This window comes from Choloepus didactylus, chromosome 4, assembly GCF_015220235.1.
Source record: "Choloepus didactylus isolate mChoDid1 chromosome 4, mChoDid1.pri, whole genome shotgun sequence".
NCBI lineage: Eukaryota > Metazoa > Chordata > Mammalia > Pilosa > Megalonychidae > Choloepus > Choloepus didactylus.
In genome coordinates this window covers 170,072,144-170,097,260 of record NC_051310.1, presented here as the reverse complement: position 1 = coordinate 170,097,260, position 25,117 = coordinate 170,072,144, and the positions used below count along the sequence as shown (strand labels likewise).

The following is a 25,117-nucleotide window of genomic DNA, read 5'->3' as shown; positions in this document are numbered from 1 at the left end:
AAGGACCAAATACTGCTTTTTTAGGAAGCTGTAAATACTGTTTAGTTTGAATATGGCAAGTGCGGTTTGCTGAAGGTAGGTTCCAAACCACTTGAAAGTTTTCATAAATATTTCATATTAATCACTCAGAATTTGAATATTTGAGGGATAGTTTTTAACAGGCCATTTACTTCAGTCTTCTAAAATATTATGTAAAAGATTATAGACTTTCTGTTCATTAAGAGTAGAGCCATTTCATTTCTGGTTTAGAAGTGTTTGGACATGATCTTTCTTTTAATAGGCTGTTTCTAATTTAAGTATTCATATTAACATGTTATTTCATTAAAATCACAGCTTCAAAGATTTATCTAGCTTTATTAACCTGTATCAGGGTTACATCTTACAAAGTATAACTCCATTTTGTTAAGGGGCAGTAAGAATGTGTTAAGCCAGCATAAAGAACTCTTCAATTAAACTAATTGTTGTGTTTGGCTTTATGAGGTGAACGATTAGAAAAGGGTAGGATATCAGAAAAGGGTAGGATTATCATGAACTGCAGTGCAGAGGGATTAGTAATTATTAAAATGGTTGAAAAGGAATTAGGAAAAAGGGAAAGAGGCTTAAAATAAGACAAATCATTTAATGCACTTATGGGAAATTTTATAGTTTTCGTAAACAAAAGTATAAAATTTAAGACTCAGTAAAAACTGTATTTATAAACATTACAAATTGGACACTTTTGGACAAGTAGAGAAAGTAAAATTCAAGAAATAAAAAACTATCTTCCTTTTACTAAAATCAAAATGTGTCTAGGTGAACTCGTAGATATCAGTGCAGTGCCTCTAGAGAGAGATATAGAATATCACTTTTAAATATGCATGCCTTCATGTGATACCCTAATAAATATCTAAGATGTTGGGACTTTTATCAAATTAAAAACAAATTGGAGGGAAGACATCAGGTTAGCATGGTTTATAGCTACTGTATACTATAATCTTGGTGACATTAATTATGTAATCTATTTGACTTAAAGATTAATCTTTGAAGCACCAAATTACAGAGTTTATACCAATGAATAAAAAATTACCATCACATTCTATGAATCACCATACCATAAATGCCTATAACTAAAGACTCCTAATGATGAATGTAATTATCCTAAAATCCTTCAAATTTCAGTTGAATTAGAGGCCAGAAGTTCATGGACAATAGATTTCCATATAGGCCCATTGTACCTTTGTTGTAAGTTTCCTTGAAGCCATAGTTTATGTAAATATATTTAATTTTGAAAGTTAAATGCTGTGTAGAGGTTATTAGCATAACCATTAATCTCTAAAAGATGTCTTAATATTTTAAGTTTGTGAATAGACTTTTTAAAGGCACCATTTTTAAAACACCCATTCTTCCTTATCCACATTCAGTTATAAATCAAAGTCAAACAAATGAGTCTGAACCTGTATTTAGGAATATTTTCAAAAGTAGCTTTGTATCATATTCTTGTAAGATTTGCAAGCAGAACAGTAGGTAGAAAACTGGCCAACCTGGTTCATGTGAACTGTCTACCTCACTGTTGCAACTTCAAAATGGTGAATGATGGGTCATGTGATTCTCCTCCCATTGTACCTTGTACAATATTTAGCAGTGAGCTTCTGAAGGGATCAGTCTTCATCTATCTCCCAGTTCTTCCCATTCCAAATGCTTGGCCTATAGGAATCATTCAGGACTGAATGAGTGACATAACCAAGAGGCCACATGATAATCATTAGGCATTACCAGTTGAATACGAATATATTAATAAATTAGTTCCATAGCTGTTTTCAACATTATGATCAAAGCTAGTTACTGAATTAAATAACTACTGAAAAAGAAGGACAAGATTATAAGTAACCTGCACTAAAAAAATTCAAACCCTTCTTAATATTTGCTGGTGTTATAAACTAAGACAAACATTTTTCCATAAAATAAGGTTATTCTTAACAAAACAAAATTCAAAGGGCTTCCATCTTGCTCCTTTTATTACACACTCAGTGAACCATCCTTAGTGTGAAATTAATGGTTAGCTATATAAATATGAAAAGCATAACATGAGAAAATCTAGCAGGAAAAATCCTCATATTAAACTGAGGCTATAAGAATATCAGTTCCAATTGGCCTTAATCAGCAATTTACCCATTTTTACTAACAGAAAAGACAAGCTTGATAATCTTTAACTCTTCCTTAGTGTCAATTTGGGTTCTAGAATGTCCTTAACTTTTTTAAAGGTCATTTTAAAAACAAATCACTAATTTGACAGAGTAAAAGCATAGTTCAAATATCAAAATTTCAGAGCTAGTTTTGCTAGATAGAGCCTAAGAACGAAGAATCATTTTCCCTTTCCAATAACTTAATAATTTAAAATATAAATAGCTGTATTAAGTCCCACTGAATAGAGAATGAGAAAGTTCATGGTATAAAACAACCCTAGGGTTTGAAGCTTGACAGTCATTCCAATCTATGGTGGGACAGAGACTGGATTTTGTTTGCTTTCCATAATTATTTCACAGTCTCCCTCCATTTCAAAATTGAGGTTCACAAATGAACTGGAAACAACTGTTTCTGGTTGATCTGTCTGAACAGTGGAATTAGCCTGCAGCTTTTTCTGTTGTTCTTGGTATTTTCTTTCTGCTTCTTCAGACATCCTGTTTTCTTCTTCTTCTTCCTCTTCCTAAAAAGGGAATATTAAGAATAGTTGAATTATAAATGTCTAAAAGGAATATCATTTCCTCTCTCATTCTGATTCTCTTGCCTTTTTTTTAACCAAAACATTAGTTTCCTGTCATTTCGGTTTGTTCTAATTAAGACAAGGTATACTTCCCTCTCCTCCATTACCAAACTGAAAAAATATTTCTTGTATAACATTTTAAGAAAAATGAACTCATTTTTAAAACACCATACAGCACTGCTTGGCTTGGATGAGATCCAAATTAACTTTGACTTGAGGCTGTACCTTTTCATTTTAAGTCTCATCTAAATTAAAAAATTAGCTAATATATCACTTTAATTATAGGGTACATTTTCTATCAGTGTATTCAACTGAACAAGGTGGTTCATTCACTAAAGGGTACAAGATTAGTTTTCCCATAAGCACCTAGTGTATAGATAAGGCAGTCTTTCACTCAAGATGTTTACAGTCTAGTAGGGAAGTTAAGAAGTGTAAAAGTAGCATTAAAACTGAAAGCAATAAGCTCTATAAAGATTAAGAATGGACAAATAACTTCTAGCTTCAGAACTACTAAATTCATGGAGGAGGTGGCATTTGTATTGGACCCTGCAGTATGGTTAGTACAGTGTGAATAACCTACCTAGGAAAATTAATCTGAGGCTTATCAAAAAAGACCATTTAGAAGGCTATTACAATATCCAATTGAGGAAAGGAGGCTGTAAATAAGGCTGACTATTAAAAATACTCATCTGTTCATAAAATATTACATATACAAGATAAAATATATTACATAACATTTTTATATGTTATAACATATATAAAAATCAGCTGACCTTCCCAGGCTCACCCTGCAGCTACTCTAATGTTGTAACCTCTGCTTCAGTGAGGATCAACTACTATTCTTACTATTTCCCCATACACAACTTATCTTCATGCCTCCTCTAGCTTTACCTGAATTACCCTCCTCATTTGCTTCAAAGAAAATAATAACAGACTAATATTTATTGTGTGCTCACCAATATGCACTAGGTACAATATTCTAGGCATTTTACATATTAACTCATTTAATCCTCACAGCAACCTTGAGCCTGGATACTGCAATTTTCATTATAAAGATGAGGAAACTGAGTTCAGAGAGGTTAAGTATTATGCCCAAAGTTAAGTTACAAACTTAAGTAGCAGAGCCACGACTTGAACTAAAGCCCTTTGGGTCTTGAGCATATACTCTTAAGAACAAGAGTTTTCTCATTCTTTAAGGCTATACTCATTTCACCCCCACTCTGAAACCTCATTACCTATGCAGACAGAACTGCCTTTTCATCTTTGTGCCTTAACAGCTGGGGACATACACTTTTCTATTACACTTCTTGTCAATTATTATGTGTCAACTCACTCCACTCCCACATCCATTTGACCTGCCTTGGTAAAGAGAATGGCTCGTTTCTTCATCTTAAAATTGGAATAATAATCCAAAGAGAGGTATGTGAACATTAAATAATATATATAACACACCTTACATAGCACATGACAAATAATGGTTGTTTGAAAACAGTTCCCACCTCCTGCTGCCCAGGATGGTAAGCATTGAACAAATATTGGATGAACTGATGATAATCCAGACAGCTAAATCCTCACCACGTTCAGCAGTTAAACGAGAGCAGCATCAGAGCTTCAACTGAAGCCAGCTGATACTGAAATTGTTTTTGGGCAGCAGCAGTCCCATAAAGTGGAAATGAGGTGTTCTTCCCCCAAATTCACAATTACTGGGAAGAGAATTAGGCATGAAGCTTCTAGAAGACTTGATATGAACTCAAAATCTACCACCTCCTAGTTGTGTGACTAGGCAAGTTAACTTAAACTTATCTGGACCTCTTTTCACACACACACACACACACACACGCATAATGTCAGATAATACTATTTACCTTGCTGAAAGAATAGGGGGATAAACAATAAAACATACATGAAAGTGGCTTGCATGACACTTAGCCAATACGAGACAGTCTATAAATTCATTCTTTCAACAAATATTTATGGACTGTCTACTGTGTGCCAAGCACTGTTCTAAGTGCTCAAATTGAACAAAAGAGACAAAAAGCACAACACTCATAAAGCTGATATTCTAGTGGAAGGATGACAGAAAATAAACAATAATAATGAATTATGTAGTATGTTAGGAGGTGATAAGAACAAGGGAATAAACAGAACAAGGTAAGAGGAACTGGAAGTACTGATGGATAAAAAGGATTGGAGGGCTGTAATTCTAAATAAGGTGGTCAGGCCTATGTCACAGAGAAAGGTGACATGAGCAAGACATGAAAGAGGTGAGGGAGTTAGCCATGCATGTATCTGGAGGACAAGAATTCCAGGCAGAGGGAAAAGCCAGTGCCAAGGCACCAAGGAGGAACATGCCTAGTGTATATGAGGAACAGCAAGGACACCACCTTAGGCAGAGTTGACAGCAATGTTAGGGTAGTAGGAAAAGTGAGAGGGTAATATGCATGCGGTGGAGAGGTGGATGGAGACAGTGAGAGCAAATAGAAGCTTACACGCTCTTCACAGGGCTATGCATATGAATATAATTCCTTTGATTCCGGACCTCAGCCACCCAAAATAAAGACTGATATAAATACTGTTGACTTTTATACTTGATACTTTAGGATCTTAGAACTGTTAGTGCTTATATCAAGTTTTTGTTATGTGCCAGCACGAGTAACTTGTATCTTTGTATTTTTCAATATTAAATAGGTTTGTCCATAAACCAAAAATTAACATATTGATAGTACAATATTGTAGTTTACTCCTTTCATAGGAGAAAACCTAAAAAACAATTGTAAGTTGAAATCTAAAAACTTAATATCTCATTCAATAAACAATATCCTAGGGTATACAGTATTGACACATTCATCTTAAGATTTATTTCATAATAATACCATTTACTGAACACCTATCATGAGAAGCATTGCACTGATAAAGCCCTTCATTATCTCATGTAATTCTTACAATTACCTTGTTAAATATGCATATCTTCCCCATTTTACAGGTGAGAAAACTGCTTAGAGAGCTACATAACTCACCCAAGAGTATTCAGCTAGTAAGTAAGGGATATGGGATTGAAAATCTATGGCTTAGTTCCAAACTCTACTCTTTTAACCATTATACTATCCATCTTATCTCCACCTCCCCCAAAGCACTATTACCTGGTACTGTAAATAATATGTACTTCATTAAAGCAGACTTTTACTTTTTCCACTCTATTTTACTTTAAGCTTCATCATCCAGGTTCCCCAAATTTCCATGAACTCTAGCTTAGTTTTGCCTATAGGTCCTAAGGAAATTTCAGTATAAAAAATTCTAAAATGTATGCTAATTTGGTAATGAAATCAATGACTAGAATGAAATGCTTTTATAAGGGAGTTACCTTATTGGCAGCTAAAGGATACATATATTCATTATGCAACTCAGCAAGTCTATAACAAACCAAACTCAATCAAGAAAATGTTAAAAGGAGACACACCTCCTTCTTCATCCGGTAATACTCATCAATAGCATATTGGTATTTTGGGGTGCTGATACCCAAAACAGAGGCAATCTTCTCTCCAAGAAAGTCACACACTAAAGACACAAAAGTTAGAAGACTTATACAACTCTATAAACATTTCTTGAGCACTATATATTTTCGGGAATATAAAATTAGAGACCCCTCTTCTAAAAAAGATTATGAAAACCCAACACATCTTTCTTTTGTCCACATTCCTTGATTTCCCCAGGAAGCATTAGTGGCTCCTTCTGGGCTCCCCAAAACACTTTACCCATACCTTTATTATAATACTTATAACCAGATATTATAACTATATGTAAGATGTCTATTTCTTCAAGAAAAAATGTATACTTCTAGAGGGACTGTTATGCATTCAGCTGCGGAAGAATGGCTTATACTGTAACATTCATTGGGTGGCTACCTGCCAGGTACTGTGAAAGGCTGGAACCAGAGAGGTTGAGGAACCTGCCCAAGCTGATAAAGCAGATCCAAAATTCAAGTCCAGGCCTGAATCTAAGCTCATGCTCATTCCATTACATCGGGCTAACTAGCACATAGTGAGTGCTCTGTAAGTTTGTTAAATGACTTACTAGTCACAATTACCTCTAAAACAAAGCAGAAGGTGATAGAAGATATGACGTACTTAAAATCTGGAGCAGACGATAACTTTATGATTTAAAGCCCATGCTTAAAGTTAGCATGATTAAGTAATAAGTTGGTAATGCATTTCCTTCAAATATGACTTATTTATTACTCAACTTAAGAAGTGAAATATTAATGAAATAAAAATATAAATGAAGAACTATATAGGCTTAGAATAAGCAGTCAGACAGAATGAGAATAATACCTATAGGGGCCAAATAACAAAATAGCAAAATAACTGCTAACAAAAACTGTTCAAAGCATGAAAATAATATCTATATGAATACAGTCGTGTGTTATCTCTATATGAATAGTTTGTTTGCTGTTTTGTTTTTTTTTTAAACACAACCTGGAGCTGAAGGATGGTTTAAGATAAAATACAAGTTAGGTTAACATATTAAGCCTTCCAATGCTATGCAGCAGCTGAGGACAGTGATTTAACTCCCTATTGATTCTCCATCATTTTGGAAAAGCTCCTGTTCTGGGAGCACATGACATCAGTTATACAATATTCAAACAGAAAAACAATACCTGAGAGGGTTGATGTTGCAGCCCGAAGCATGTAAAACCATAAGTAGGGGCCCCAGGTAAGTTTTGTCTGCAACAAGAAGTCAGGTTAGCAACATTCATACCTAAACTCATTCTATATATTTCAGGCCAGAATGAGGTAGTCAAATACTTGTGGGTACCTAGCATATTCTACAGGCAATACTACAAACAGACTACAATCCAATCAAAATTTTAAAACTTTTATACATAGAATTTCACAGCGACATTTTACATTCATCCATAAAACTACCACTAGCTTAAATCCATGGAAGAACCCAAAAAAGATGCAGCCACTGAAATGGAGTTGGTAAGTCATAGTATTGCTTATTCATGAGTTGATAAACCATTTTTATGGATAATAAAGAGCCTTCCTTTCTCCTGTTTTGCTGCTTTTTTGTGTTCACTGTTCATGAGCGCAACACCAGAGATGGTATGCAGGTCAACAGAAAGAACCTTAAGAGATCATTCAGTCCAACACACTTATGTTATAGTGGGGAAACTTAGGTTCAGAGAAATTAAGCAGTTAAGTAAGGGGATATTGAACAGGCTTTTAATAGTGGGAAAATAAGAAACATAGTAATGGCAAGTTGACTTTTTTGTTTCTTTGTTTTATGGATCAAAAAGGGACTAGACCATGTACTCCAAGATAAGCGAGGACCCCTGTCAAAATGCAATCCACTGGTTCTGTAATTCCATAGGGTATTTTTATGAAGCTCACCAAATAGATGACACTTTGCCTTTATCGATGAATTGGTAAAAGAAGCATGCTTCATTGTATCAAAATTTTTGTTTACAAAAGAAAACATAGTATAGATCTTGTAGTCAATCAAATATATTAGTAATTTTTTTAAAAATACTGGTTCCAAGGAGGGGAGAAAGAGATAAGCAGGTCCATAATCTTCTTTTGCTAAGATACGTTAACGAGTTATATTTTATAGTTTAATTTATAATTAAAAAGGCAAACACAAAGACATCTGTTATGACTAGTAGATGGGCTAAAACAGAGGGAAAGAAACATTATATAACCCATTCTTGGCTATGAAAAGTAGGTGTGTCAATTTATGTGAAAGTATGTCTGAAAAGACACAGAATGTAGCTCCTTTGTCTCCATTTACTCAAGAATGAATATCCAAGGAATATCCAACCAATGTATCCAACCAATGTATATCTCTAATCCCTGGATTCAAATCCACAATATCTCCTATATTCACAGCAGGAGCAGTATCTTATGTGGGTATATGGGTTACTTTAGGGGCTTTGGTTAAGAAGCTCTGAAGCTAGTGTATTTACCTTACGATTTATAGCATAGGACAGTAGCAGACATACAGGGAATAGAATCAATTTCTATAACGTGATAAATGATAGAGTTAAGAAACTGCTTAGAAAAGAACTATGCATACTTTGGGGGAAAGAATATATCAGTGGACCAATTCTCCTGGGGGAGTTCTAGAGAGCATAATTGTTAATACCCAGGTATGACTAAAGAGTCAAACCCACTCCAGAGCTGAGGAACTACACAAGGATTTCTGAATAACAGCTATCATTGTCCCATGCAGTTATACAGAATAAATTAATCAACCCTGCCACCACCACCGACATCACCACCACCACCAACCATCCTAGTAATAGCAGAACTGGGACAAGATCATGGGTGTTAAAGACTTCCAATTCATGATACTAAAACTCAAATTGATTCATTTTTCTCCAAAAGTATATTCATTTCTTTCCTCTTTATTAAGACCTACTATCATTTCTTTTTGTTTAAACAACTTATTTTCAAATTACAAAAGTCAAATCTTGCCAATTGTGGAACACCTAGAAAATGCAGCTAAATATAATAAAATTTTTAATTTCATCACCCAGAGATCATTAACATTACCATTTTATTGTATCCTTCCAGTCTTTTTCTAATCACACATCTTTTTTTTTCAAAATTGTACTACACAACTTTCGCTATTCTGCTGTTATTTTCCATTTACTACAAAATAATATTAAGCATATTTCTCTATATTTTAAAATTCCTAAAAGGAGAATTACTAGGCCAAAGGATAAAACCATATGGAAAGCTCTTGCCTCACAATACAAAAGGTCACACAAGAAATTTACCAATAATCAGCAGCAATATGTGAGAACACCCATTCCCTTACACTCTCACTACACAGTATATAGTCCTTTTTCTTTTTTTTTAACTTCACAGGCAAAAAATGAGCCCAAATAACTTGAGTTCTGATCATTTTACAAAGGCATCAATCAATTTATATAGATGACAATTATGTGCATGATCAAATTTTAAATACACACACACACACAAAGATATACACATATATATATATTTGAAGCCCCATAATCGAAACTAAATCAATGATTAAGGGAATTACAAGAAATATATTTATTCTTAAAACAAAAGCTAAGGGAAGTAATTACCACAAGATTGTAAAAAGAACTAGGTCTCCATTTCTAATTCTCATATGCTAGGAGTATTATTCTTCAATCTTTACTTAAATATCAGATGTTTTTTTCAAAATTGTGGTCTGTTTTACAAATATACTGTGTAAATACAGGATAATATCTTTTCAAAATTCCTTTATCCTCAGATTTGTGATGCTTTAGAAGTAAACAGAAAATGTCAAGTCTGTTCTCCACATTAAGTGAAACCAGATCAATCTTAGATATTAAAAATTACTCTAATGGACAAGTGTTGGACATTTTATCAAAGTCCTGGCAGGAAACAGAAGATACATTCAAACTGGCTAATATGAAGAGTATTTAATAAAGATAATATTTATGAAGATGTGGACTGGGTTTAGAAAATCCACAAAGAACAGAACAGTATCCCAGGGCTATCAACAATGGAGGAACCATTACTACCCCAATGCCTGAAGAGGTAAGAAGAAAGAGAAATTACTGGGAACCCACAGGAGTAGTCAAATGGAGAAGGCTTCCCACCAGACACTGCAGTCTTTGGTAGACAATGTCATCATTCAAGGTATCCACCAGCAGGGAGGGAATGCTAGAGTCTGGATGGTGAATAAATAACTCAACCTCATTTTCTTCTTGTCCTCTAATTTCCTGCTGGTAGCTTGGACCTAACCCAACCCAAAGTCAGAGGGTAAGGAAGCCTATTGATGCAGTCCATACATGTCAGAACACAATGCAGAGTGCGCAGGTGTACAGAGTGGATCAGAGGGTCAAATAGAAGCTTTACATGATGGTTAGGCCACAAACATAAGAAAGGCTAATGGCAACTAGAAGTCGTTTCATGGTTACATGCTCCTAAAATGCTCCAAACTTTAGATACCAATTGCGATCTGTTAATATACTATATTACAGCAAGAGATTTTCTGCTTAGACAACAAAATCCTTCAAACGCTTATTTTAGAATCTCCATAGGTCTCTCTCTTATGGAGATTCTAAGATAAGTTATTTGAAGGTTAACCCAAAAGTCTCTATCATCTACATATTCAAATTAACTATTATAAGGGCACTTATGTACACACGTAAAATTAACTTCAACCTGCTTTCTTATATCATAAGAAAAAAAGATTTGAATTCTTCTGATTTTCATACTGTCAGACAACAGCTTTATAACTTATCTTCTTGTACAGTTTTAAAATAAACTTTTAAAACAAAGCATAGACTTTATTCCTGGTAGAAGCTGAAGGAAATGCACAGAAGACAGAACATTTTTATTTAAAGAAAAGCTATTCTGCCTTACCACCCTTCTGCTACATACAAGGATTAGAAATTTAGTCAAATATTCAGTTAGCAACTTTCTAACGGCAATTAACGTGATTACTTTGCCAAAAACAAACAAACAAAAAAAAAGAAATTTGAAGTTAGGAGTCTTGGTTAGTTGTAAGCTTTAAAAATCTTTACACTGAAGTATAAATCACAAGTTAATTCTGTCTAAAAAATAAGGTTCAGTGGACAGATCTTCTGAGTGGGCAAAATTAAACCATAACATATTCTATTAATATTTAAAATTTCCCTTCAAAAAAACTAAAGTTAATAAGGGGAGGGAGGGCTATTTGTGAGTCAACTTTATGACCAGAAACCTACATTAAGTTGCAGCATTAAAAAAATATATATCGTGACATATTAATACATATATATGCATAATAAATCAAATGAAGTCAATGAAAAATATTGAAGAAATGAATAGTATGTCTTTTAGCACAAGGTTTAAGTAACAATTACAGTTTTGTTTCAGTTCAGGTAGTCAATATAGATAGTGCTATTCGCTAATTATAAATTTTTCACAATTTTTTTACTAGATTTTTTGTGAAAACTTTATTTAAAAGTCAAGTAAAATGTCACCTCTCAGCTGCAGGCTGAGTTTATACATAAAGCTCCCTGTTAGCAATATAGTAGCGAACAACTCCTAATTGCCTACAAATTGCTGTACTACTGAAGACAGTAATTACCCCAAAGAAAACATAATTTTAAAACTTCAGAATGGATATTCTAAGATTTGAGCCATTATGCAAATTAATTTCGTAAACTCTGAAATAATACTGAGTAAGAACTATAGGGAAAATTAAGAAATTAGTTATGGGGTTTCAAATTATAATGGAATTTAAAGTAAGATTTCTTGTGCTACTTACTATCAAGAGCTGAACCGAGCTGGCATGTGTTGGAAGAATCCAATTAAGTCAACAAGACAAAATTCCAAGGGAGCCCAAACAAAAGGTTCTGTCATTTTATGGACCCAGGGGACCAGGGAAATGAGGAAGGGATAGGAGTGTAAAAGTTCTGAGTACTGAGTCAGAAAAGAATCTTCAAAGTTGCTCCCTCTTCTCCCTGATAAGGAGGTCTCAGCAGAGTGGCTGAAGAAGGAAGCCTCAGTTTTGAACCCCTCGGAAAGGAGGCACCTGGGCTAACAACACAGATACCTGTAAGAGCACGACTGGCCAGGACTGCCACTCCCTTCAGAGACTCCAGTGCATTGGCTGAGTACCAAGTCTGGTATGGAGAGGGCAGTTTTCCCTTGTGAGGCCTGTAGGGTAAAGCCTTTGAAATTGCCTGTGGTCAGGACTAAAAAATCACTCACAGGGTGATTTACTACTCATTTACAACTATATTTGTTACTTAACAACCATATTGATTAAAACCACCTTACATGTATATAGTTCTTAGTCATTTTGTGATGATTTTTCACATATATTATTTAATCTTCAAAAACAACTCTGAACATAGAAGGGGCAGATATTATCTCTATTTAATAATTGTGGAACCTGAAGTACAACAGCTTAAGTCTCAAAGAGATAACTACTACAGAATAGAGCCAGAAATAAAAACCAAGCTTCTGACTTCACGTGATCCCTCTCAGTAAAGGAAGTAAGCTTTCTTATTACTCTGGAACTTATCACTCAGGGTCCCATCAGTTTAGACCTAAGAATTCAAGGAAATCCTAATGTGGACATGATATATACAAGGGCATTTAAGATTTTAAGAGTAAATCTTTAGGTAAGTAATAAAGATGAATTTTTTTCTATGACAATGCCATTATAGTTTCTAAGTAGAGACAATTTTTGAGACATTTTAAAAACATATATATATATATACAAATTTATACAGACAAATAAGAATTCCTTGAAGTAATTCAAAAGGAAGACATTCAGTCCAAAACTCTCCCACTGAATGAAACATTTCACAATATTCCATGTTCATTGGGAATTGCACAATCCTCTGAATATTTACTGAGGTAGAAAATCTGAATCTGATCTTTTTAACAGCACAAATTCATTTAGAGCCAAGTCTAGTGAATAATGGGTAATAACATTTTGTTTTTAAATCAAATATAAATTAATAATTCCCCATCCTGTTATTATTATGTATTTTCTTCAAACCACTTTTCATAGCCTGATATAGTATATATTTATTTATCTATTTCCTGTCTGGCCACTAGCATGTAAGAGCAAAAATTTATCTTGTCCATTGCTGCATCACTACTAATGCCTAAAACAGTACCTGTTAAAAAGTTAGTAAATATTTGATCAACTGGACTCTCAAAATGACTACTTAGATGGGCAACACTCTTTTTTCAAATGTACAGCTCATCTTATAACTTTATAGTCACATCTTGTATAATTAATAAATCCTCAAATTTAACTGGTGAGGCACAAAATTTAAGAACTATATAATCCTATCTTCTAATTAAAACTTGGGGCATTATTTAAAAAAATTAACAAGCCTAACCTGAGGGTAGAAAATATCACAGAAGTATGGTACTTAACTCAAAGGGTCTGTGATTATATTACCCTATTACTAAGATAAATATTAAAGAAAACTATATAAAGTGACAACTAACTCTAACACACAAAAACAAACTGTATTCCATATTGTATAAAAATACTATTTTCTACTAAAATAACACATTAATTGTATAATCAGGATATAGTTGATTTAATCCTTAAAAGATCCCCTCTATTCAGTGTTTAAGGAGAAACAAATTAGTCAAAACAAAACCTTTTGACAAAAAACATCAACATCAAACTTACTGGGTCAACAGTAGGTAAAATATCTTTCTTCTCTGGGCCATCAACTTCATCCTCATCAGTGCTGTACTCCTCCATTGTTTCACCACTAACAAAGTGAATGACTCTCCTTGGGACTTTCTTCTTTTTTCCCATGACTCCCAGTTCTACATTTTCAAAGTTTCTCTCGTTACTCATCTATATCAATAATTAAGAAAAAAAATAAAAATCAGAGTTTCAAGTGAGATTAATTTTCTTTCATATTAATTATCTTTCAATTTTTGGTTTTATTCTAGGGAAGAAAACCATAAACCAAACCTTAAATAAGTTTTCTTAAAAAAACAAAATTTCACACATAAAAAATAATATCTGTATCATATATGTAGTGTTTAATGACTAATAAAGCAAACATCTGCATATTCGCCACAAAAGTGAAGAAATAAAACAAACTTTTTGTTTAAGTCAAAACTAGGAAATAATGCACCACTTTTCAAATTTTAGCAATCTCACTGCTGAATAATATGCAAGGACATGCTGGACATCAATCATTTTAAAGAATTATGTCAATTATGGAAGGATTCTTATATGACATCAAAAGAAAATCATACAGATACACATATACATATGTTAGAGACATAAAATAACAGTTTATATCAGGGAACTCTCCAAAGTCTTTGGAATTTGAGACTGTTTTGTTTTTGTAAGCGCAAAACAAGAGCAGTTCAGTTTAACTCTGAACCTTTCCTTTTCTCAAAGCAGGAGTCCCAAATTTGAATGCCTTTTAGGGCCAAGAAGGTACCAAAAAAGGCTGAAGTGATGGAGGGAGTGGCAGCCCCTGTGAAGAATGCATGCTCTAACTAAAGATATTTAAATTCAACAATTTTAAAACACTATACTATATAGGCCAAATAAAATTCATTTGTAAGACAAATCTGGGAAGCAGGCCACCAGCATGTTATCTATGGCGCACTTTCACATTTCTTAGTCATTAATATATAGGTAAACAGTTTTCTTGACAATAAAAAGATTTTACAAAGTTTTAAGCTTATAGTAGTTTTGTAATTCTAATTACATCCAAATTTGGCTCCTAGGGAAATATTTTACTTCATACATACAACCATGTTCAAAACTTAGAACAACAACATATTGTGGGTAAGGGTGGAGAGCTTCTTTTCACTGTCATCCTACTTAAAGTTTAAATTCCTAAGAAACTCTTTGTTGTATCTTCTTACCAGAAGATTTCAAAGATACTGTACACGTAATTGTGGAGGAAAAAAAATCTGATACCAATTGTTACCCCTGGAGATGGGAACCAAGATGGGTTGGCAAGGCAAGGGAGTGGTCAAAGGGACCTTTTATTCTTTTTGTATTGTTGTTTTATTTTTTATGGTAACTTTTTCATGCATTACCAGTAAAAATTTAAAACAAAATGGTGCAGGACAACAGGACTGCTATGATTAGACTACTGTATCATACATATAGCATCTCCTACCTGACCGAGGGCTGACCTTGCACCTGCCTCCCCTCTCAGGCACCCCTCCCTGTAACTCCCTGAAGCCACGCGGAGCTTTGGTCGCTGTAACCTTGAACACTGCCCACTCAAGCGCTTCTTTTCTGAGAAAAGAGCACATACCCAGATGCTTTCCCAAAACTTGCCTGCAAGCCTTTGGCATTCAGATACCTTTATCCCCCAACCCTACAGAATCTAAAGAGCAGTCGCCACAGATGCAAACTCCAGTGAACTTCTTGAGGTCTCTCTGTCCATTGAGAGGTAGCTGTACCCCTCTGTCCATTTCCCTAATAAATGCCTAAGGACCAATCACCCTGGCCTTTAGTGCCTCTTTTTTAGGAATCTCCACAGCCCCCACTGTGGGGCAGTTTAGGGCAGTACTGGCTGGGTCTCCCCAATTTCTTCTTTTGGGGTGAGTCCTGATGCTGGTTTAGCGAGATGCAACAGATAATGTAGGTGGAATTCTCTAGGATGGTCCTAAATTCACAAATTTTGTACTACATAACAATTTTTATACTTGTAGATATGATCAAATATATTCGAACACATGGTTGTTCAACCATGAGAAAAGCTCTTTGAACTGCAATAGCAGAGATGGGATTATACACATAAAAATAGTAGAGGAGAATATCCCATTTACTCAAGTACAACCAACTTTATTTTTACATATGTTTTCCCTCTTAATCCTCTAAGGTCCTTCTTAGAAAAACAGATACAGTACTTCAGTCGTTTATGTCACAAAGATAAGTTTAGTCATTAGCCAGGATGTGAATCCAGGTATGTCCAACCCAAAGAACACATGCATTGTTCCATGATATGCAGGGACATCATTGGCAGCAACTGTAACTACTATACAGCAAACTGCAGATCATGAAAATCTTGATGATGCTGCATGGACTATCTATAGGTAACCTGAAAAAAAAAAAAAACAAAAAAAAAACCCCCCACAAAACTCAATTCCCCCTAGCCTGTCCTCATGGTTCAAACAAATCCCAGCCTTTAAAAAGAAAAGATCAGTCCATTTATTGTGTTGATGAACAAAATGACAACAAATGGTACCAGATCACCCAGGCCACTTTTCTTCTACCTCCAGTCCACAGGCACTGGGAACCACTGCTACTCCATCTCACATTTCCAGTTGAGACAGATATGGTTTATGGTTGCCCTGACATCATTTCCTTTTGGACTATGACTTGGCTTTTTCAGTCTCTACTTCCTATGCAAGGGAAAGCCAGAGGAGCAGAGTTAGGTCTCAAGGCATCATTCTAACTGGATGGGTATAATGCCACAGCAACAGCCCGAGTCTTTCACAGTACATCACCACGGATCCCTGTACCCCTACATCCCATCAGAGCAGAAGCAGCTTCTCACTATTCCTTCTAGCGCACTCGCTCATTGCCTTAATTTTTCCTTTCTAAGATATAAGTGTCTCTCATCCATTCTTTAGACAACTTTAATTAATCAAAACATTGAGGATGGGTAATAACTATTACTATAAAATTTACTGTCTTGATTGACTCTTGACTATTATTATTTTAAAAAGGTTAAAAAAAATCTACAAAGGGGAAGGCTGAAACATGTTTCATAATTTTTATTCCAATGAAAGTTAGATAAACATAAACAGAACTTTGAGTAATATTCTCTACACATATTTAATTAAAATGACAGCTTTAATCACATTTCATATAAATATTTTTATTTAATGCATTTCTGTAAAAGCTTTTTTTTTTAAATTTAATTTTGAAATAAATTCAAACTTACAGGAACAGTTGCAAAAACAATACAAACTGCATACACAGAACTCCAGCATACCCCAATCCCCCTCCACCGATACCCCAGATCCACCAACTTTAACATCCTGTCACTCCACCATTTCTTTCTTTTCCTCCCTCCCTCCCTCCCTATCTATCATCCATCATCTATTGCTCTGTCGTCTGAACATGAGAGCAAGCTGCACACATCCTAGAACAAACAATATAATTCACATATACATTTCCCATGAACAAGAACATTCATTTATGCAATCACATTAAGTGCAGCTAAGAAGTTCAAGAAATTCAACATTGATACAAAGCTTACATTCTATATTTCATTTTTTTTTATGTCCCAACTGTGTCCCTTTGAGCCTCCTCTCCTCCATCCTCAGATCCCATCCAGGATCATCCTTGGCATTTAATTGTCATTATCTATTTAGACCGTCTTTTTTTTTTTTTTTTCAACTGTGGAAACATATATACAGCATAAATCTTCCCATTCCAACCCCTCCCAAGCATTCCATCAGTGGGATTAATCACATTCACATTGTTGCAATGCCATCACCTTCCCACCATCCATTACTAGAAATTTCCCCTCACCCCAAACAGAAACCTTACACTCATTTCTTATTAACTCCCCAATGCCACTTCCCCCACTTCTTGTAACCCATACTCTACTTTTCATCTCTGTGATCATATTCTCTGATACTTTCTTTGTGTTTACCGTGGGGCTTAAGTTTAACCTCTTAAATCTATAACAATCTTGTTTTCTTTGATACCAACTTAACTTCAATACGACACATAAACTATGTTCCTATACTCCTCCATTCCCCCACCATTATGTAGTTCTTTTCAAAAATTACGTATTTTATATTATACTGAGTCCAAAACCACTGATTTATCATTACACTTTATGTATTTTAGATGCTATAGGAAGTAAATAGTGGAGTTATAAATCAAAAATACAGTAGTATTGGTATTTATATTTACTATGTGATCTTTACTAGAAATCCTTATTTCTTCATGTGGTTTCAGTCAGTTGTTTAGTGTCCCTTCCTTTCAGCCTGCACAATTCCCTTTAGCATTTCTTATAGGACTGATCTACTGGTGATGAAGTCTCTCAGCTTTTGATTATCTGGGAATGTTTTCATCTCCCCCTCATTTTTAACCTCCAGGTGTTTGTGAATTTTCTAAGTCTCTGATGGTTACTGACTTCCATTTGTATTCATTGTGGTCAGAGAATGTGCTTTGAATAAATCCAATTTTTTTAAATTTGTTGAGGCTTGTTTTATGTCCCAGCCTGTGGTTTATTCTGGAGAAAGTTCCGTGATCACTAGAAAAGAATGTGTATCTTGGTGATTTGGGATGTAATGTTCTATATATGTTTGTTAAATTTCTCTCTCTCTCTCTCTCTCTTTTCTTTGTATCTCCGTCGGTAGGGCTCACTTTAGTATCTGAAGTAGGGCCGTTCTTTTATTAGCAAAATCTCTCAGCATTTCTTTGTCTGTGAAAAATTTAAGCTCTCCCTCAAATTTGAAGAGTTTTTCTGGATAAAGTATTCTTGGTTAGAAATTTTTCTCTCTCAGAGTTTTAAATATGTCATGCCACTGCCTTCTCACCTCCATGATGGCCACTAAGTAGTCACTACTTAGTCTTATGTTGTTTCCTCTGTATGTGGTGAACTGCTTTTCTCTTGCTGCTTTCAGAACTTGCTCCTTCCCTTCAGAGTGACAGTCTGATCAGAATATGTCTTGGAGTGGGTTTATTTGAATTTATTCTATTTGGAGTTCACTGGGCATTTATGCTTTGTGTATTTATACTGTGTAGAAGGTTTGGGAAGTTTTCCCCAACAATTTCTTTGAATACTCTTTCTAGACCTTTACCCTTCTCTTCCCCTTCTGGGACACCAATGAGTCTTAAATTTGGACATTTTATTTTATCTATCATATCCCTGAGATCCATTTCGATTTTTTCAATTTTTTTCCCCATTCTTTCTTTTGTTCTTTCATTTTCCATTCTGTGTTTCTCAAGGTTGTTGAGTAATTGTTCAGCTTCCTCTAGTCTTGTACTATGAGTATCCAGACTCTTTTTAACTGGTCAACAGTTTCTTTTATTTCCATAAGATCATCTATTTTTTTACTTACTCTTGGAATTTCTTCTTTATGCTCTTCTAGGGTCTTCTTCATGACCTTTATATCCTGTGCTATGGTGTTGTTTGTCTTTAGTTCTTTGATTAATTGCTCCACGTACTACGTCTCCTCTGATCTTTTGATTTGGGTGTTTGGGTTTGGGTTGTCCATATCATCTGGTTTTATCATATGCTTTACAATTTTCTGTTGTTTTTGGCCTCTTCACATTTGCTTTACTTGATAGGGTTCTTTTAGGATATGAAGGATTACTGAAACACCAGTCTCTAATTTGTCAGATCTACAGCTTGGTGGCGTACACTTTCTCTAACTAACCAGCAAATGGCATCCGTGAGTCACCTACTCCCCTCAAGTCAGTTCTCCCCAACTTTGTTTTCGTGGTGTGTGGGGGTCTAATTCTTGTGGGGTTTAATTGGTGTACTAAGTTTGGGTGTGTTGTTGGTGCTGTCCGCCCTGAATGTGGGGCGTGTGTCTGAGCAGTTAGGGAGGCAGGGCAGCTTTAATAATCAAACCTCCCAGGTGTTCCTGGAGATTTAAGGCTGTTCCAAGAGACTAAACCTTCAGTTTGGTCTCGCCATAGATTGTCTCTGCCGCTGACCCACAAGTCCCTGATATTGGTGTATGGTCCCTGGAATTTCCAAGTGGGTCCCTCTTCCCAACCGTGTCCTTCTTAGGGCCTCTGCTGAGGGACGGCTGTGGTACGTCAGAAGTGCGCACCGTCCCTCAAGGGAAATTCTGGACCGCCAGACTGTGCAGGGACGTTCCCAGCCTGCTATAAGGATGGCTGAATGGGGCATGTTAATTTCCCCCTTTTCGCACAGCTCCACCTTCCCAGCTCTGGGAAAATTAGCTGTGGGTACACTAAAGGCTATCGTCCACGCCCGATACTGTGGCGTGTGCTCGTGTTGTTGGAAACACTTTTTGTCACACTGGGTCCCTTGGCGTGTCTCTGGGCTGTGGTGCCTGCACTGGGCAGGAGCACTCCCAGCCCGCTGTGAAGATGGCTGCAAGCGGCGTGGCTTTTTCCCCCTTTTGGCTAACATCTTCCTCGCTCCGAGACAATTAGCAGCGGGTGTACAAAAGGCTGTCCTCCATGCCAGATATTGAGGCGTTTGCACAGCTTGTTCCTGTCACGCTTCACTGTGTGGTTCTCGCTGCCGTACCTGCAGCCGCTTTTGGGTTTTTTTAAAAAAGAACTAGTCTGCCTCCAAATGCCAACCCACGGTTTCCCCATACCGCAGCACGGCCGCTGAACATTCAGCAGGCTCACTCACTCGTTTCAGAACACAGACTCCCAGTTTCACCAAGTGCATGGTCCCTGTGGATTTAGCAGACCTTGTCCGGCTGGTGCATCACTGGAACTGATGTTCTGGGTCACTTTCTGGCTTTTATCTAGTATTTTTCACGGAGGTCTTTTTTTGCCCTCTCACCTAGCTGCCATCTTAGGTTCTCTGTAAAAGCTTTTAATATCAATTTTTATATAGTAAAACCCAATTAAGAGGTTTTTTTATCTTAAGCAGAGGTCAGCAAAATTTTTTAATAAACAGCTAGATAGTAACAGTAAACATAAAGCTTTGTAGGCCATACAGTATGTCATAACTAACAAATTCTATGAAAGCACCACAGCCAAACATAAACTAATGGGCATGGTTGAGTATTAAAATTATAAATTTTTTATAAATTATTTTAAACTTTATCTACAAAAACAGATGGCTGGCTGGATCTGACCAACAGGCTGTAGTTTGTCTACCCTTCATCTTAAGGAACTAGACTTGTGAAAGATAACTTTTGATATGTGATTCCAACCCTCTACTTGGGGGAAAAAAAAACACACAGTAAAGGGAAGCATTAACAGGTAAAATCAAACAGAAAATAATTTGGTACAAAATTTCCAACAACTCTAAATAAAACATTCTCTGGATTTCGCAAGTTGCATTTTTACAGACAAATTATAAACCTGTAAGAAAGAAAATGTTCACTGTAAATTATACAAATTCCATTTTAACAAACTCCAAACATTTTAAAAGATAGTTTCAAAACACTATGTGATACAATGTGTATCACACAAGTATGTGATTCAATGGCAATTAACATTTTACATTTTATGATTAACTAGACTGTAAATCTGGTTATGTTGTTCCTTGGGGCCTGTTTTTAATGGCAATTTTCCTTTTGGCATCTCTTATAGCACCCAATACTTCTTTGCAACATGTACTGCATTTGGAATTATTTATTCTGTGTTGTCTTTCCCCACTAGGTAGAAAGCAACATAAGAGTAGACACAGCGTATATACTTCACTACGTATCTTTTGGCCTACAGTTCCTGGCACACAGTAAGTACTCAGTAACAGGGGTGCCAAATAAATTAATAAATGACTAGTACTGCAATTTTAACTCCTTTAATAGTATTGACACTGTAATTCTGGTTAAAAGTCTATTCAGAGAAACTGCTGGATAGAATGTCACAACAGGAACTGGATGGCCTGGTTAGAGGCCCAATTCTAAACACCATCTCCTGTCTCTTCCTCCCTTCCCTACATGGCACTTGGGGGTTTTCTCAGTTCTGACAAACTGAAAAGGGGTACAGGATGGCAGCCTCTCCCTCCAGCTGAGTTTCCACTGCAATGGCCTTTTTTTGTTAGTCATCAAATCCCTTGGCATGGATCTGGGTTTCCCAGAGAAGTTTCTGCTTCAGTAATGTGAATAAGAGAGCAAAAAAGGGAAGTGAGAAAACACTTTGTATAGTATGAACTCATTTGTGTTTAACAAGAAAGAAGAGATAATCCATGTATAGAAACTCCATGAAAGAATATACCAGAAACTGGAAAACAGTTACTTTGGGAAATGGCAGTGGGTAGTATTCTTGTAAACTATTACTTCTTTCTCTACTGACCTCTTTACTGCTTTAATACTTACTTTTTTTTAAGCAAGAATGTGTAAAACCCATAATATCACTAAAGCAAAACAAAGAGCCTATCTTCAAACAACATTCACCTGCAAATCAGTACAGGTATGTTTATTTTCCTATTAGAGAGATTCAAAGGTGAAGTAGAAGAGGAAAACAATTTAGTAACAGAAGGAAAATAAAAGGGAACATGCACTGATGTTCAGTAACTATGGACTTAAAGGTTCAAGCGTACCTGTCAATAAGAGCAGGACTCAACTGAAAACATAAGCACTCCCAAACCAATTTATGTTCCTCCCTGAATTCCTTCTTGCTGGTTACTTTGCTCCTTTGTAAATAACAGAAAGAAAAAGAAAAAGAAAAAAAAAAAACAAACACCCAGGAAATTCCATATAAAGACTAGTATGTGGGAAAGTTTTTGTTCATGTAAATCATCTCTTATACCATAAAAGCCATACTCAAATTGATGCCAGTAGTTTGGGGAAAATGTCTTAGCAACATTCAGGTAGTCTCAAAAATGGAGCTAATGAAAAAGGTTCATCCTCACTAAGGGTGGGGAAATTTCTACACAGGAGTAACTTGAGGTTTTTAACAGCCAAAACTGTACAGTCCTGAAATGGTTTGAATGAAAGTTATTTCTTCATAAGTTTTGCCTGCCAAAGATCCTAAACTACAAATTTAGAATAGCAACTCTCAAACAAAACAAATCCCCAAACCTTACCTCTCTAAACCTTCTGTGCTGGCCAATAACAGTAACCACTAGCCACATGTGGGCAATATGCACTTGGAAAAGTGGCTAGTCCGAATTAAGATGTGCTGTGGGTGTAAAATACAGGATTTCAAAGATTTAGTACCAAAAAGAGTGTAAAATATCTTAATAATTTTTCTATTAACTACATATTGCAATACTTTTGACAGATTTAAATAAAATGTAATTAAATTGATTCCACCTGTTTCTTTCAACTTTTTTCATGTGGGTACTGGAAAATTTACAACTACATATATGGGTCGCATTTAATTTCTGTGGAACAAGGCAGCTCTGCGCCTTTAGTTACCTCCTCGGTGAAATGGGGATAATTCGACCCACCTCCTGGGGTTGTTTTCAGGATTAAGTGAAATAAAGCCTGTAAACGCTTAGCACGTAATAGCTATCAGCTAACCAAAGCAAGAGACCAGGTCAGGCACTTGCACAAGGAAAGGCTGAGAAGTGACTGAAGCCGCCGCACCACCCGACTTCCACCTCCTCTAAGGACAGCCTTTCCAGAACGCGCTTTTTCTCGCTCGCACACTCCGGGAGCTGGAGTATCACGCCCGGGAACCCGAGGCCGCCCGGCGCATGCAGCGCTGCTACCGAAGGGGTCGGTGAGGGGCGCCCGGGATATGGTCAGGCAACCGCCCTCCCCTCCCCCATCGGTTTCTCCGAGCGAGGAGGGGGTACAGTGAGCAGGACGCCCGAGACGCATCTCCGGCCAGCGGGCAGCCCGCGGGGAGGAAGGCTGGACTGGCAAAGGGTAGTCTTCCGGCAAGCTAGAGAGGAGGCGGTGGGGTCACCGCCTCGGTGCCGCCGCTTCCCACTTGCGCTTCTCTCCTCCGCGGCGCCACCTACCTGCCGCGTAGTCTCCCCGAACGCCGCCACGGTCGCAGCTCTCGAGGCTGCGTCTACTTCTCCTCCGTCGACACCGTTTACCGGCTCCCGGTCCATCGAGTTCGATGCCATTGGGGTGCTGGTGCTGGCAAAATAGAGCGTAATGGCCGATAAGCCCACATCCATCCTCCGCCTTCCCACAGTCGGGAAGTGGCACGCACCGGCAGCGCCGCCTCCAGCCGCGCCCAGACACGCCACGGCGGAGAGGAAGGACTGGCCCAGCGCTTCGCCAGTCCCGCTGCCTGGGCGCCAGCAGACTCCGCCCGGAAAGCGCAACCCTCCACTTGGACAGGGCGGAGTCACGCCTTCCACTGCATGGCTTCCGGCCGAGAAGTACGGAGCTGGCTGAACCACCTCCTAGTACCACACGTGACGTCATGCCTCCTACCTGTAGGTGGATCCTCTGGCATCACTATCTTGGCGCAACCACTTATACCTACTGTGTCCTGGGCAGTCACTCTCCCAGAAAGTTCGTTCTTAACGCTTATAAAATGAGACAAGCTGTGTAATGAGCTTCAAAGGCATGTATCAAGGGATGCTTGCTGGTAATTCATTATAAAACGTACAACTCCTGATACATATTCCATTATTAACATAGATGGTATGACTTCAGCTAAAATAACCTTGAAACTAGGGACTTAAAAGTCCATTTTGCTTACACTAGTCTGAAATATTTAAGTATAACTAGAAAAGTTAACTGAGAAGACCTAATGGAGAACAAAGGGTAATAGCAAGCTTCCATCTTGACAATTATGAGGAATATTTTATTATGTACTTTAGGGGTTTGTTTTTGTGAAACAGGGGGCATCTTAACTTCTTCCATCTTTTCCAAGACTAAACCAAGTTAAAAACAAAATCATGTTTGAAATGATTACTGAATGACTTTGTCAAGCTAGTTGGAGCATCTCCATGTAATTTTTTATTACACAGTTTAGCATGAAAGTTTCCACAAATTTGTAAAAGTCAAAAATAAAATACATATTATTTTGGTGAGAGGGGAGTTTCATTTGATACTATAAATTTCATGTCAGACTGTGAAGATCAAGTTGGCAGCTGTGTGAGATGCTCAATGGTGCCATTCCCCGCAGAATCTTGGAACTGGGAGAGTAGTCTTCCTCAAAACTCCAGAAAACAGTTAAAGGGTTGCAGTAACTGGATGTGTGCTGAATAGAGAAAACTCAGCTTTAAAAATGGTAGAAGCTCCTGCTGCCTTTGATGGTCCCTCCTTGATCTATCTACAGCACCATATAGAGCCAGCCTGCACTCCA

The 25,117-nt window shown here is 36.7% G+C and overlaps 1 protein-coding gene across 1 annotated transcript; it reads right to left on the bottom strand.

Moving 5' to 3' along the window:
- Positions 1–1,976: 1,976 nt before the first annotated feature.
- Positions 1,977–23,975, bottom strand: FAM177A1 (family with sequence similarity 177 member A1). The gene is made up of 5 exons (XM_037834814.1): positions 23,811–23,975; positions 13,913–14,086; positions 7,395–7,461; positions 6,198–6,295; positions 1,977–2,683 (listed from the first exon to the last, which is right to left on the bottom strand). Exons 1-5 carry the CDS (start codon positions 23,973–23,975, stop codon positions 2,471–2,473), a joined length of 717 nt encoding a protein of 238 aa, XP_037690742.1. The 3' UTR covers positions 1,977–2,470.
- Positions 23,976–25,117: the final 1,142 nt, after the last annotated feature.